We start from the raw sequence: 13,847 nt of genomic DNA on the forward strand, positions 1-13,847 counted from the left end.
CCTGCCGCTCCGACATCTGCAGCCGGCTCCGCGAGCGCCTCCGCCGCCGGCCGCGAGTGGCTCCGGAAACAGCCGAAGGCCGAGCGAGCGCGGCGGCGGCGGCGGCGGCAGCGGCAGAGCGCCGGGAGGAGCAGAGGGGGCCCGCGGGCCGGAAGAGGCAGTGCGCCGGCCCCCGGGTGGCCCCAGCGACTTTGGGCAGCGGAGGCTGGCGACGCGGACGCAGGGAGCGTGACTGCGTGCTTTTGATCGCAGGTTTTTAGTCAGGGTTTGACAGAACAAACAAAACCTGGGGAAGATTCGGGAAGACTCGGCCGGAAATCATGGTATCCATAGAGACGCTGTCGGAAGCTGGCGTTGCTAGGAGGCCTGGGCGCGTCGGCTAATGTGCGTCATGGCTGAAGACCTAGAGTATTACGATTCCGGCTCGGTTGAAGGAGAAGATCTGGAGTATGAGGTACTCGAACTGCCTGCGTCTCTTAAAATGGCTCAAGATGCCGAAGCTGACACCATGGCAGAGGTAGGCCGGGAGCTACCTGTAGAGATTGACGAGGAACCCCAGCCAGAGACGGAGGAAAAAGATCTCGAAGTGGGGGCACCAGGGAATGTACACCTACACGTAAAACCAACCAGCACGTCCAACGAGGAGCTGCCCAAGGAGTCTGAGAGAGATCTCCCTAGCGAGACTGGTCCAGGGATGCCGCAGGAGGCAAAGTCAGAGATACTGAGAGAGATGGAAGGAGAGCTTTTCAAGGAGTTGGAGGTCCTTGTGGATGATAAAGAGGAGCCAGATTTAGAGTCACCGGAGGAGGCCAAATTAGAAGTTACAGAGGATGTACTTACCGAGTCAGCTGAGGAAACAGATCTGGAGCTACCAAAGGAGACAGGGCCTGATGTTTCAGACTCACTCGGTGGGACAAGATTAGAGTTGCTAGAACAGACCATACTGGAGGTTCTGGAGGATTCACTTAAAGAGCAATATGAAGAAACAGGTCCAGAACCTCCGGAGCAGACCAAACCTGAATTTCCAAGTGAGAAACCAAGAAAATCAATTGAAGAGGCAGATCTACAGCCGCCAAAGATGACCATCCCAAAGGAAGCACAAAGAAAGTCACCTGAGGAGAAAGGGACAGAGCCATCTGAGCAGGCCAAACCAGAGTTTCCTGAAGGGAAACCAAGAGAAACTGAAGAGACAGGTCTAGAAACTCCAGAAGAAACTAAACCAGAGGTTCCACGGGAGATACAAAGAAAATCAACTGAGAAGAAAGAGACAGAGCCACCTCAGCAGACTGAATCAGAGTTTCCAGACCAGAAACCAAATAAGTCTAGTGAAGAGACAGGAAGAAAGTCAACTGAGGAGAAAGTTCCAGAGCCACTTAAAGAGATCATATCAGAATTTCCTGAGGAAAAATCAAGAAAATCAATTGAGGAAACAGGTCTAGAGCCATCAGGAAAGACCAAACCAGAAGCTGAAGAGGAGACACTGAAAGAGTCAACTGTGAAGAAAGTTTTAGAACCACAAGAGGACATTCAACCATCAGATCAAAAAGATAAGCACAGAAAATCAACTGAGGAGACAGGACTGGCACCACCACAGAAGTCCAAATCAGAGGAGACAGTAAGAGAGTCAACAGAGGAGAAAGGTCTAGAGCCAAAGTTTCCAAAGAAAGAACCAAGAAAATCAACTGAGGAAATAGGTCAAATACCACCACCGAAGACCAAACCAGAGGTTCAAGAGAAGATAAAAACAGAGGAAACTACAGAGAAAGATATAGAGTTACCAGATAAAGCCCAACTACCACTAAGAATAGTGTCACATACAGAATTTCTCAAGGAAAATAGGCCAAAACCAGTCAAATTTAAGTATTCTCTAGACAAGGATGAGCAAGAACACTCTGATTATCAAACAAAGTGGTCAGTAAATGAAACCAAGAAAGCTAAAAGAGAGTCTATGTTCGGGTCTCTCACAGTAAGTGAAGTAGACTCAGTGAGTGTAAGTTACGAGTTTTCTAAGGATTTTAAAGGACTGTTTGAGGTTACCGATATCAATGATGATTTATACTCTTACATCTCAGACACTCAGAGGCATTTGAAAGAGTCTTTTAGTGAAAAAGTTGTAGATTTGTCCCCAGAGTTGAAACAAGTACACAAAGATGAAGAAACCCAGCCAAAAGAAAGTACTGAGCTACAATTTGAGTATCTTAAGTGGAGCCCAGAGAAAGTTGCAGAGTGGATTAGTGAGCTAGGCTTCCCTCAATACAAGGTATACAAAAATAACATTTTTAAAAATCACATTCTGTCATCCTTCTATCTCTTATTCCTCTTACCCTTACCTGAGCTCTTGCCTCTTCTTCACTAGAAAGAGCACAGAAAAACCCTGGACTATGGTAGAGGTAACTTGGATTTAAAGTTTGTCCTTTCCACTGATGTATTTTGTATTTTGATAGAGGAAGGGAGGGTCACATTTGTTTGTTTTCCCTATTTATCACAATGAGTATATTTCTCTGCAATTCTTGAATAAAGACTAAGAAATTTATATAGGCCTCTTCTCACAGAAAACTTTATTTTTTTTTCCTAACAGATTTTGTCCAAGGTAGACTTTTTGGTACTTTGTCAAGTTGTTTTAGTGGCAGCTCCCTTAATTTGTACTATTAATCTTAAGTGTCTGCCCCAAATATGTCATGTGTATCATGAGCACCTAACAGTATTAATTTAAATAGCCAATTCACCAAGAGTAGTTTTATTAAAAAGATATAGTGAATGTCAACTATATGTCAATAAAAAATATAACAAAAATTTTTAAAAACAGAGGAAACTGGAAAAAAAAAGATAGGGTGAATCCTCTTATTTCATTGATGCCAACTATGTTCTTAGGCTACCACAAAAAAACACAAGGTCTGAAATCTTTTGTACTACTTAAAAATGTCATCGAGGCATGAAAGAAGCATTAGGTGTATCATGCCAAACAAAATATTAAGGAACAGTATGAAATTTAATGGAGAGCTTAGATGGAAAATATGTGGGATTATTAGGATTATTTTTAATTTGAATTTAATTTAAGACTAAATTAAAAAATTTTCCCTATACAGAACCAGAAACAAACCTGATTTTTCCCTCCCTCCCTTCTCTTGCCCTAACACTTTCTTCTCTTTCCCTCCATCCCTCCCTCCTTTCTTTCTTCCTTTCTTTTCTTTCTTTTCTTCCTTCTATTTACCATAATCATTTGAGTGATGTTCTTGTTGTACTAACAGGAGTGTTTTACCACAAACTTCATCTGTGGTCGAAAGCTCATTCACGTAAACTGCTCAAACCTCCCTCAGATGGGGATAACAGATTTTGAGGACATGAAGGTGAGTTGTGTTTAATGTTTCCCTATAGAGCACTATCTCAGACCAATCTCCTTTTCTTCCAACCTGGCCTCCTATTTCTGTCAGTCATGTGATCATAAACCCAGTCCCATCCCCCCTACCCCCACCCTCCCACACACAGTGGTTTTTTCCTCTGTCTCCTTTGATCACCACAAAGATCCCAAGAACTGTCAGTTCCCTGTATAGCATCTGGTTTTTTCCATTCTCACTTGTTCAGACCTCTCTTGCCTCATTCCTAGAATATTCCAGCAGCCTCCTGCTTTTAGTCTCTGTCCACACGCCCTTTGGATTCAATGCCCCTGGTATTAGACTCACCCTCCAACTATTCAGACTACTCAGAAACCTTCTTTGGATCCCCTGTGCTTGCAAGAAAGTCTCAGTTCCTTAACTTAGGATTTGAGGCACTCCACAAGTTTTCTCCAGCCACTGCTCTTTTCCCCTATCTCTACAGGAGTCTCCTGTTCAGCCTCACGGGGTCTGATTCACACCCTTGAATTCCTGCCCTGGGCATTCCTCCTGCATCTCTGCTCAGTCCCCCTCCCCCTGTATGACTAATATGAACCTTATTCATCCGTCAGGACCCAGCTCAGTTCTCCTCTCCCCATGAAATCTTTCCAACCCCAATAACCTCTCCCCCCAAGCTCTCACACATTGTATGTCTCTACCACCCATTTGGCACTTGTATAATACTGTATGTGTTTGGCTGCTTGCTGCCTAACTTTGCAACAAGTTACATTAACCTCACTGGACCTCAATTTCCTAAGATCTCTCCAGCACCAGCAGTCTATGATCATGCTTCTTTGTATAACACTACCCTCCATTTATAGTGTTTTATAGTTCACAAAGCTTCGCACACATAATCATATTTATAACCCTACCTTTAGTACCCCCCACTCCGACATACCAGCGTTCATTCAGTACACTCTTACACATCAGCTCTGCCTCAGTGGTTCTCAAACTTGAATAGTCTTCAGAATCAGATCAGTTTGGTTTTTTTTTTTTAATTCCAGGCTCCATGCTCCAGAGATTATGATTCATTAGGTCTGGCATAGGCCCTGGAATTTGTTCCCTACATGACTCTTGATCAGGCATTAAAACCATGTAATTCCATAAGTCATATGAGTTAGAAAATTTTAAAAATTATACTTGTTAATACCTGAGCCCTTCTCCTGGCAACAAGATATAAAGAAATCCTTTAAATTATTAAATGTGGTCCTAGGTGAATATTTAATCTTTTGAACTCTACTAATAGCTATCTTCTGAGTGCTTGCCATGTGTTGGGCACATACATATATTATTTCACTTAATCCCCATTTTATGGAAGAGAAAACTGAGGCCCAGAAAGATGAAGCAGCTTACACAAGATTATTCAGGTAGTGAGTTTAAGACCAGAATTCAGAACCATTCTGTGTGACTTCCATGCTCTATTTAAACCACTATACTATATTGCCTCTCTAAATGAACAATTTTGTAACCATGAACCACTACATATGTAATGTAGATGAGGACCACTCATTACAAATTGGTATTTCCAGCCATACTTTCACATAGCTACCAAGTACCATTAGATAAAATATCTTACTCTCTTTATGTTCAAAGATGATATGACTGTGTTTATGAGCTCCAATTTCTACTTATGTTTATAATGTTTTGGATTTTCTAAATAAAAATAAGGAATAGAATTAGCAAAACAGTAACTTGTAATACAAATTCCTGAAGTGTTTAAGTACCAAGAATTTCAGCTTCTTATGAGAAAGCATTTTTCAGAGTCTGCCGATTCATTTTGCTTCTTTGACATTCTGATTCTCAAAATACAGTACCAACGATGCAATAAGAAAAATTCTAATTATGCTTTTTCTGGCCTTGCAAGAAATAAGAGGTCTTAAAAATCTTCTGAAATCCTCATGAATAAATGATGTATCCAGTGGTCTATCCTTATATTCCAAGAACTTTAAATAAGCAAACTTGAGAATACTTATCAAAGTCACCAGACAAATGTGGCCTCTCCTTGAAGTCACTAGAGTGATAAAGATCAAGACATTTAAAGGTAACTTAGAGAAGCTTTGTCTGACACTTAGGTCCACATAAAAAAGCTAATTATACACTATGATGGAGGTAACTTTTTAGAGATCATACATGAGCTTAATGTTGGTTCTCAATCCTCTTGGGAGCTTTCCTTCTTTCCTTGTGTAATCTGAAACAGGCTCCTGTACTCAGAGGGCAGGGAGAGACTGAAGAAAGAGGCAGGCCACTCCTGGTTGGTAGGTGGCAGTTTTAGTAATAACAAAGGAAATTTACACGTGAGATTTGTCTTGGGCCACAGCAAGATGCATGGATCTCCATGCCTGGCCTCTAAATCTCAAAAGTTTATAAAGAGGCCCTAACTGGGTTCAGTAACATATACTGTGCAAGTGTTTTCCAACACCACGTCACGCTCTGAAGGCCATGTCTTTGAAGAAGCCTCTGGGAATGGGAAAGGCAAGTGGAACCCACAATCCAAGGACAGGGGAAGGGGTGAGGAACCTCTGAGTGCCTGGGTCCAGCTCACGGGTCAATTGGCAGTCACATCTTTTTTATCACATTCCCCAACAGTTGAGTAGTTACCTTTCTTACTGATATATAAGCATTATTAATCCCACCATTGTCATTACAGCACCTAGTATATCCACAATTTATCCCGTAACAACACTTACACAGTGTAGTACTCTTTTTCATGCTAACTGTCCCGCATCATCTGGGGTGCCTGCGTGCCTCAGTCAGTTAAGTGTCCAATTCTTGGTTTCGGCTCAGGTCGTGATCTCATGGGCCGTGATCTCATGGGTCATGAGATCAAGTCCCACAACCGGTTCCATGCTCAGCAGGGAGTCTGCTTGAAGATTCTCTCTGCCCCTCCCCTCACTTGCTTGCTCCCTCTCTCTCTCAAATAAATAAATAAATAAATAAATAAATAAATAAATAAATCTTAAAACAACAACAACAACAAACAAACAAACAAACCCTCTCCCGCATCATCATTCATGGGCTTTGGCAGAGTGGCAGGACTGGGGAAAGAGCAGGTGGCTTGAGAGTGCAGAATTCTGGGCATGCTGCTGAGAAACTGAACCACATTTGGACTGTGCATCCCATTGACAAGTCTTGCAATTAATGTATGGCCAATTTCTGTTCTCTTCAACTTCCTTTTACTTCCTTAATTTTGCAATTATTCATGCTTACCCTGCTGGAAGAACTTAACTGTTCCCTTTGCCCTTCCTCCAACATACTGAGAAAACAAGAGAAGAGCTAACTGGGTGGGTGAGACTGATGGGGAATACAGAAGGAAAGAAACACTAATTCTTTGAACCTGGCCAAGAGAGCTCTTGAAGCCACTACCTTGTTTTTCCAATTAGTAGTGATACATTAGCTTGGTAAAAAGGGGAGAAGTCAATCTTATTTATTCTAGGGAAAAGCTAGACAAGATAGCATTACACTTGCTTCAGCTTTGTCTCTTAGAAAAGAGTTCTCGGGGCGCCTGGGTGGCACAGCGGTTGAGCGTCTGCCTTTGGCTCAGGGCGTGGTCCTGGCGTTGTGGGATCGAGTCCCACATCAGGCTCCTCCGCTATGAGCCTGCTTCTTTCTCTCCCACTTCCTCTGCTTGTGTTCCCTCTCTTGCTGGCTGTCTCTATCTCTGTCAAATAAATAAATAAAATCTTAAAAAAAAAAAAAGAGTTCTCAAGGGGTGCCTGGGTGGCTCAGTCATTAAGCGTCTGCCTTTGGCTCAGAGCCTGATCCCAGGGTCCTGGGATCAAGCCCCGCATCAGGCTCCTCTGCTGGGAGCTTGCTTCTTCCTCTCCCACTCCCCCTGCTTGTGTTCCCTCTCTCACTGGCTATTTCTGTGTCAAATAAATAAATAAAATCTTTAAAAAAAAAAAAAAAGAAAAGAGTTCTCAAAATATTTTTAACTGTTAACTCCATCAAGTGAACAGAACTCTGTGATAAATATTTGAAGAAGAATGTAGGTGAATTGCTTATTCCTTTGGTATGCCTGATTTTATATTACAAAATATAGCCTCATAAGCTTTATATGCCAGCAAATTTTACTACTCTTGCCTTAATGCAAACTTTTTGAATAGCACAGATTCATAACGTGAGCAAATTATAACTAGACAAAAATATTTTTCTTTTTTCAACCTTCAATTTTCAAATAATTTTAGTTTTACAGAAGAGTTGTAAAGATAGTACCAAGCTCCTATATACTCTTAACCCAGCATCCCCTAATATTAGCATCTTACGTAACCATGGTACATTTATCAAAACAAAGAAATTGGAGTGCCTGAGTGGCTCAGTTAATTAAGCATCTGACTCTTGATTTCGGCTCAGGTCTTGATCTCAGGGTCGTGAGATCGAGCAGCACCTCAGGCTCTGCACTGGGCATGGTCTGATTAAGATTCTTTCTCTCCCTCTCCCTCTGCCCCCCACCCTTCTCTCCTGCTCTTAATAATAATAATAATAACATTGGTACAATACTATTAAACAAATTACAGACTTTATTCAGATTTCTGCATTTTTTTCCACTCGTCCTTTTTTTTTGTTCCAGAATCCAATCAGGGATACTGCTTTGCCTTTAGCTGTCATTGTTCCTTGGTCTCCTCCAATATGTGACAGTTTCCTGATCTTTGTCTTTCATGACTTTGACACTTGGAAAAGCAGTAGTCAAGTTTTTTGAAGATTTCTCTCAATTTTAGTTTATCTCATGTTTCCCATGAAGATACACATTTTCAGGGAGACTATCACAGAGGTCTCATCTCATCAGGGAGTACATGATATCAATGTGATTTATTACTGGAGATGTGAATCTTGATCACCTGGTTAAGGTGGTGTCTGCCAGATTTCTTCACTATAAAGTTACTGTGTTCTCGTTTCATATTCTAGTTATTAGAAGTGAGTTAGTAGGTCCAGCCTGCACTCAGAGAAAGGGGAATTAATATCCACCTCCTGAAGGGAGGAGTACCAGAGTTTATGAACAAATAGTAAAACTACCACAGTAATAAATACATTGGAGAAGGTAGTTTGAGGCTATGCAAATATCCAGTTTCTCCTTAAAATCTGGCCTACTGAATTTAGCATCCATCAGTGGATCTTGCCTGCAGCAGTCATTACTGTGGTGTTCTAATGGTGATTTTCTCTTTTCCTCATCTCTTCCATGTTTAATTGGAACCCTTTGTAAGGACTTCTATGTTTAATTGTCCCTTCTCCACCATTTGGAAACACTTTCAGTTTGGCCCCTGTGTCCTCCTGACATGCTCCCTTCTTTTTTTCTAGTACTAGTACTCTAGCCAAAGCATTACATGTTACTTCAGACCGTCCCCAAGGAGCCCTGGTTGCTTTTGTCAGTGAATGGTATTTAGAAACCAAGATGTGGCACTACTTGTGTTTGTTGCTGTGGGGGTGTCATGGCTTCTAGGCACTCTGAGCAGAAAGATGTAGGAAATATATGCATATATACAAATCCCATGTATACACAGATTTCTATCTTCTTTCTGTAAGCATGATTTCATACTGTAATCTCCGACTCTAGCCCAGCACTGGCTTCATTCTAGCCTTCCCATCCTTCCTATTCCCTACCCGACTTTGCTTCTTTATAACTTCCTTCTCTGAGAGGAGAAACCTGTCTCTCCTTATCTATAAATATGTATGCCTATGAGAAACAAATTTACCAAGAGTACAGTGTTTGTCTACAGTTCTTTTTGTCTTTAGCCTTACACTTCCTAGACAAAGCACTGTTTATCAAAGTTAAAGTTATTTAGGTCAGCTCCATTCTTCCCTACCCGCTTCAGTGAGATTATGTCTTACTTTGTAATACAATTAGATTCATTGTCCACAGCCTATATTCTATCATGGGTTCCTGAGACATCCTGGCTTTTTAAAAATTTGCATAAAGTCACTCTTTGCGGTGGACAGTTCTGTGGGTTTTGACAAATGCATAGGGTTATGTATCCACCACACAGAACCATACAGAACAATTTTGTCACCCTAAAATTCCCCTTGTGTCCCCTTGGTAGTCAGCCTATCACAGTGCTACCCCAAGCCGTGGCAACCACTAATCTGTTTTTTTGTCCCTATAGTTTTGCCTTTTCCAGAATGTCACGTAAATGGAATCAAATAATATGTAGCCTTTGAGTCTGGCTTCTTTCCCTTAGAAAAATGCATTTAAGATTAATCCACATTGTTATATGAATTGACAGGCAGATTTTAAGGAGACTATACTTCTGCTTTAATAATGGTGGTGTAGATGATTTATATTTGAATCATAACAAGATGTCTTCAGGTCTAATTAAATTATAGCTTCCAATTGTGCAGATGTGCATAGTTACATACTATAAGGTAACCAGTATAACTAAATTGGTAATGACAAAGCAAAACCATCAGTAGCTTATAAATAAGAGAACAGCAGTCTTCGGGTGCACCTGGGTTGCTCACTCAGTTAAGCATCCAGTTCTTTTTTTTTTTTTAAGATTTTTTATTTTATTATTTATTTGACAGAGAGAGAGAGGCAGCGAGAGAGGGAACACAAACAGGGGGAGTGGGAGAGGGAGAAGCAGGTGTCCCGCTGAGCAGGGAGCCCAGTCCCAGAATGCTGGGATCATGACCTGAGCCGAAGGCAGACACTTAACAACTGAGCGACCCAGGTGCCCCTAAGCATCCAATTCTTGATTTCAGCTCAGGTCTTGATCTCAGGGCCATGAGTTCAAGCCCCATACTGGGCTCCACACTGGGTGTGGAGCCTACTTGAAAAAAAAAAAAAAAAAGAATAGCAGCCTTTAAAAACCGTAATCAACACAGAATACAATGATGATATAATAATATTTGAATCCTCTTGAAAACTATAGGCATTAAAATATCTGTTTGAGACCATGTGAAGTAGGTGCCCTGCAGTGATGCCAAGCATTGAGTGTGGGCCACCATCCTAGATGTGGAATTAAGAATCCTTAGAAAACCCTGATAGTCTTCATGAATACCTATATTTAATAATCCTTACTAACTCAATTAAGTTACTAACAAATTGCTCTAAGTCTCAGGCAAAAATAAAATTTGTTGCTTGTTATTCATCAGGACTGAAGAAAGAACTCACAGCTTTAGATTAATTTATAGACCATCAAAGGACCCTCTTAGTTCTTTGCAGAAGAAAGATGATTAGATTATATTTCCTGATTCCACGTGTAACCAGTAGTTTTGTTAACACTTTTAATTTCTGCATTAGAATATTAAACAGTACTGGACTTTCTCAGCCTACAGTAGGCACATAACTCTTCTGGTTAATAGTGAATCAATTTGTTTATGACTACAGGGTCCCTCCGGGGCACCATCTGTAAACCTCAGTGAATTTGTGAAATAATCTGCTCTGGTAAGGGGCATTCAGGGTGAGGTGCTGACCAAACAAGGTGCTCAGTGCAGCCAGCATCAATTACAAATGAGAACTCTTAAAGGGTAGTAATTTGGATCTAAACTTTTAGAAACCCCAATTGCTACAGACCTCCATTATTTTCCCACTGGGAATACAAGGCAACTGTGTAGACGCTCTTACCCACAGATCATCTCTAGAGTCTAAACAAAACCAATTCAAGCAAGATTTGAGAAAAAGGTATCTTGTCTACCTACATTTGTTTGTTTGTTTTAATCAGAGAGAGAGAGAGAGCACAAGCAGGGAGAGTGGGAGGCAGGGAGAGAAGCAGGCGGCAGGCAGAGGGAGAAGCAGGATCCCCGCTGAGTAAGGAGCCCAATTTGGGACTTGATCCCAGGACTTTAGGATCATGACCTGAACCGAAGGCAGCCGCTTAACCGGCTGAGCCACCTAGGTGTCCCTTGTCTATTTATTTTTTTAAATAGTTTTGGTTTTTTGTTTTTTTAAAGAGAGAACACGTGCATGCATGAGCAGGGAGGAGGCAGAGGGAAAGGGAGAGAGAGAATCTTAAATCTTAAAAAGGCTCCACACTCAGCACGAAGCCCAACACAGGGCTCAATCTCACTACTGCAAGATCATGACCCAAGCCAAAACCAAGAATCGGACACTTAACCAACTAAGCCACCCAGGGGCCCTGTATCTTATCTATCTAAAATGCATTACTAATGGACAATTTTGCATTAGGTTACGAATTTTAAGAATTATAACATAAATGCAACAAATGTTACAACCTTGTAACATGGCCAGTAGTTTTAAACTAAACTAAAAGAAAAGAAAATAAAAAAGAAAAAACCCACTCACCCCTTTAGCTGTGTTCTAGCAGAAATTTCATGGGCTACATTCTCATCCAGATGCAGAATATGAATTCAGATAGGAGTGTTAACAGCAGACCTATGATTAAAGCTAGAATTTGAAAATGCATCGACAGTTTAATCTAGGATATCACGTGGCATGGTTCTCAATGAATACAAAATATGTTTTAGAGACACTAAAAATTGTGGCAAAGGATATTGTAAAAAATACATGAGTATAGGTACTAATAAAACACCTGGAACTTTTTTACCTGCGCCTTCCCCAATACAGCCTGAACTTTAATATCTGTTTTTTAGTGTTTGAGATTTGTTTTTAGTCATTGAATAAACTATTTGAGTGATGACTTTTTTTCTTAATTGCAAGTTAACTGAGCCCCTTATAGACAAGGTGTTATTTATTAACCTTCCCAGAGATAGTCATGGCTCTTAATCTAAACATATTATCTGCTCATATGGTTGATCAGATTGCTCAGCCCAAAGAAAGAAAGGAACCCATCCATGGCAAGCTGATGCAGGGGCCTAGAAACAAATGGAACTTAGAAAAAGATAATAAATTACTTGATGTTTTTCTTTTTTTTTTTTTAAAGATTTTANTATTTATTTATTCGACAGAGATAGAGACAGCCAGCGAGAGAGGGAACACAAGCAGGGGGAGTGGGAGAGGAAGAAGCAGGCTCATAGCAGAGGAGCCTGATGTGGGGCTTGATCCCATAACGCCGGGATCGCGCCCTGAGCCGAAGGCAGACGCTTAACCGCTGTGCCACCCAGGCGCCCCTACTTGATGTTTTTCTTAAGAACTTTATTTTAATAAGAACTTGGCTACTAAGGCTTTCCATGTGTTATTTCATCATTTTATTTTCCCATAGAAATAAGAGGTTAGCATTCAAGAGACCTAGGAAAATAAGTAAAACTTCTTTGATTTAGTTATATTTTCAGTTAATTTTTCATTAAAAAATTATCCTTGTATTGTAGGTAATTTCTCGACATACACGGGTGCTCCTGGGAATTGAAGAGCCATTGTTCAGTCGCACCATCACCCTGCCCTACAGGGACAATATCGGCTTATTTTTAGAGCGAAAAGGTCATACTGGGGTAAAATCTGATTCCTTGACCTTCTCTGAATTTGTGCAAGCAGCAGGATTACAGGATTATGCTCCAAAAATAACCACCCCCGAAGAGAATGAAGCATTGCATTACACTGAACCGTAGGGAAAAGCAATTTCACTTACCTTGAAAGATCAAACTAAACTACTTGGGGGAAGAAGTGTGTTCTTTTGGGTTTTCTTCTCCTCTTCATTAAGGACTGGAGTTAGAACTGCTGGCTCCACTCCTAGTTCTATCACCACCTCTCAGCACCTTCCCTTTATTTGTGTTTCAAGTTAGCCCCGTGTTTAAACAAAGATAGCAGTATTTCTCCTTCTGGGTATTGTAAGGATTCCTGATAAATTCTAGTAATGCACCTGGTAGTAGGAACATGTTAGGGAAATGGAATTAAAAGTAAAATCTCCTGCCAACCCAAATAAGGTTCTCCATAAATGCAGAAAAAGAAACAGTTGTATTATTGAATCAGCACTAAATCAGACAAGCAAGCTGCTAAAAAAGATTACGAAGTCAAGGAAATCCCACCCTTTTAAATAGCCAGGCAGATACAACCCATTACTTACATGTTAACTGTCTGTATCCAAAGGAAAAATAAAACTTCTAATATCTTTGTGACAAACAGGAAGTTACTATGTGGAGCCAGGCACTTAGGCCAGGGAGATAAGGTGCCATCCTCCCCAGTGCTCCCATTTCAAAGAGATGGCTCCAAAGCCTCCCGAACGGTCTTGGAATGTAAAACTGGCAGGTGACTCCTTCAGCTTGTTAGAGGATTTACATACATCTCAAAAACAGAAAATGGATTTAAATTACATGTTTTCTAAAGCAAATGTTTTAAGAAAAGGGAGGAGGGGAGTTCTTTTTTGCATCAGAGAAAAAAAGCTTTTAGTATTTTTAAAATTTTATATTCATCCTTACAAACAACTTGGCTTATAGAAGTACCACTGACTATGAATAGGGACTGGGGTTTGTTTACAAGACTCTTTTATGTGATACCTTCCAGACCTTTATAAAATGAAATTCAGGGGGCACCTGGCTGGCTCAGTTGGTAGAGAATGTACTCTTGATCTTGGGGTTTTAAGTTTGAGCCCCACATTGGGGGTAGGGTTTACAAGGGAGAGAAGGGAGGGAGGG

The 13,847-nt window shown here is 40.9% G+C and overlaps 2 protein-coding genes across 5 annotated transcripts in view; one reads left to right on the forward strand and one right to left on the reverse strand.

Moving 5' to 3' along the window:
* Positions 1–13,847, reverse strand: part of TMED8 (transmembrane p24 trafficking protein family member 8) — a 69,209-nt gene that overhangs the window by 39,271 nt on the left and 16,091 nt on the right. The gene's annotated exons all lie outside the window — the stretch shown is intronic.
* Positions 263–13,847, forward strand: part of SAMD15 (sterile alpha motif domain containing 15) — a 36,767-nt gene continuing 23,182 nt past the window's right edge. Inside the window, exons 1-3 of one of the 4 annotated variants that reach the window (XM_011233741.3) lie at positions 265–2,260; positions 3,249–3,347; positions 12,588–13,015. In XM_011233741.3, coding sequence (XP_011232043.1) covers positions 383–2,260; positions 3,249–3,347; positions 12,588–12,824 — 2,214 coding nt within the window. In that variant the 5' untranslated portion in view covers positions 265–382 and the 3' untranslated portion in view covers positions 12,825–13,015. Of the gene's footprint in view, positions 2,261–3,248; positions 3,348–12,587; positions 13,016–13,847 lie in introns of those variants that run through there. The other 3 variants (XM_019807089.2, XM_019807090.2, XM_019807091.2) reach the window with 3 other exon arrangements.

The sequence above is a fragment of the Ailuropoda melanoleuca genome, chromosome 14 (genome assembly GCF_002007445.2).
Source record: "Ailuropoda melanoleuca isolate Jingjing chromosome 14, ASM200744v2, whole genome shotgun sequence".
In the NCBI taxonomy this organism is placed as follows: Eukaryota; Metazoa; Chordata; class Mammalia; order Carnivora; family Ursidae; genus Ailuropoda; species Ailuropoda melanoleuca.